Source organism: Limulus polyphemus, unplaced genomic scaffold, assembly GCF_000517525.1.
Source record: "Limulus polyphemus unplaced genomic scaffold, Limulus_polyphemus-2.1.2 Scaffold2348, whole genome shotgun sequence".
Classification (NCBI taxonomy): Eukaryota; Metazoa; Arthropoda; class Merostomata; order Xiphosura; family Limulidae; genus Limulus; species Limulus polyphemus.
In genome coordinates, this window is record NW_013667958.1 from 24,657 (window position 1) to 25,850 (window position 1,194).

At 29.0% G+C, this 1,194-nt stretch overlaps 1 protein-coding gene across 5 annotated transcripts in view; it reads left to right on the plus strand.

The window, feature by feature from the left end:
- Positions 1 to 1,194, plus strand: part of LOC106466699 (protein KIAA0556-like) — a 132,316-nt gene that overhangs the window by 23,972 nt on the left and 107,150 nt on the right. For 4 of the 5 annotated variants that reach the window (XM_022394773.1, XM_022394771.1, XM_013926995.2 and 1 more), the window contains one exon: positions 762 to 868. In XM_022394773.1, coding sequence (XP_022250481.1) covers positions 762 to 868 — 107 coding nt within the window. The remainder of the gene's footprint in view (positions 1 to 761; positions 869 to 1,194) is intronic. The other variant, XM_022394774.1, reaches the window with a different exon arrangement.

The following is a 1,194-nucleotide window of genomic DNA, read 5'->3' on the forward strand; positions in this document are numbered from 1 at the left end:
CGGTACATTACCTCCACTCACATAAATAGCTATTCTCATCCAATGCTGCTCTCTATATGCAAACATTTTTTTACACATGCCACAAGCCTTCTATCTCCCCAACATTGGAATTGACTGATTCCAGTGTGTTTCTCATGCAAATCATCATGCATCAACCCTCCACCAATAGTACTAGTACACACACTCACCTATATACACATGTATATAAAGTACATATTTTCACGTAATTTACATGAGTCAGTGTGAGCTATATATATAAGGAGAGATTATCAAATAAATTGTACATATCATTATGTAAAATATTAACAAAAGAAGAAATGTATTCATAGTTTGTGATAGAATTTTGTTGCTAAACAGAACATAAAGAAATAGTTTGATAGCTGATGTGCAAATTTAGATTCATAAAATGACTAAAAATAGGACACAAAATTAAAGAACAAAAGTTTACGTTGTTTTAATGAGCTTATACTTTGTCATCATCAGATGTAGCACTGTTTCATAGTTTTCAGTTATGCTCTGTAGGATTCCTTATTCTTCATTCAGCTGGAAAATGCATTCAGATTTTTTTTACTAGCTTATGAGTATTGTGCTTTTGTTTTGAAACTATTGTAGTAAAATGTCATGATAATAGAGTGAGCCCTTCAATTTATGTACAATTTTCTTAATATTTATTACTTTTCACAAGAATGTATTTGTGTCAACGAAATTCAAGGAAATAACATATCAAACTTCTGAAGATAATTTTTCACCACATTTTCTAGAAGAAGAATACTCTTACAATGATGATTTTGAATCTTCAGTTAGCTCAGAGGAATCTGATGACCAGAATTTAGAAGGTTCTTTTGAAATTAATAACCTAAAGCGAAAGGTAAGTAAAAATAGTGTTATTAACTTATCTATATATATATTAAACTTATAGATTATAAACTTCTTCAAGAAAATTATACTTACAGATTATAAAATGCTCTATTTAAGTTTCACTAGCAAATTATAAACTTCACAATTTAATTATTATTCATTTCCAACCAGAGCAAGTTACCTAATTAGAACAAAACTAAACATTAACTTGGTAATGAGATAGCTAATTAAATGTACTTATGTTTTTACTTATAATGATTAGCATGCATTGTTTCATCAGTTGAGTGCTCTTGTGGTTAATGATATTTCCAATATTGGTACATTACTTCCACTCAC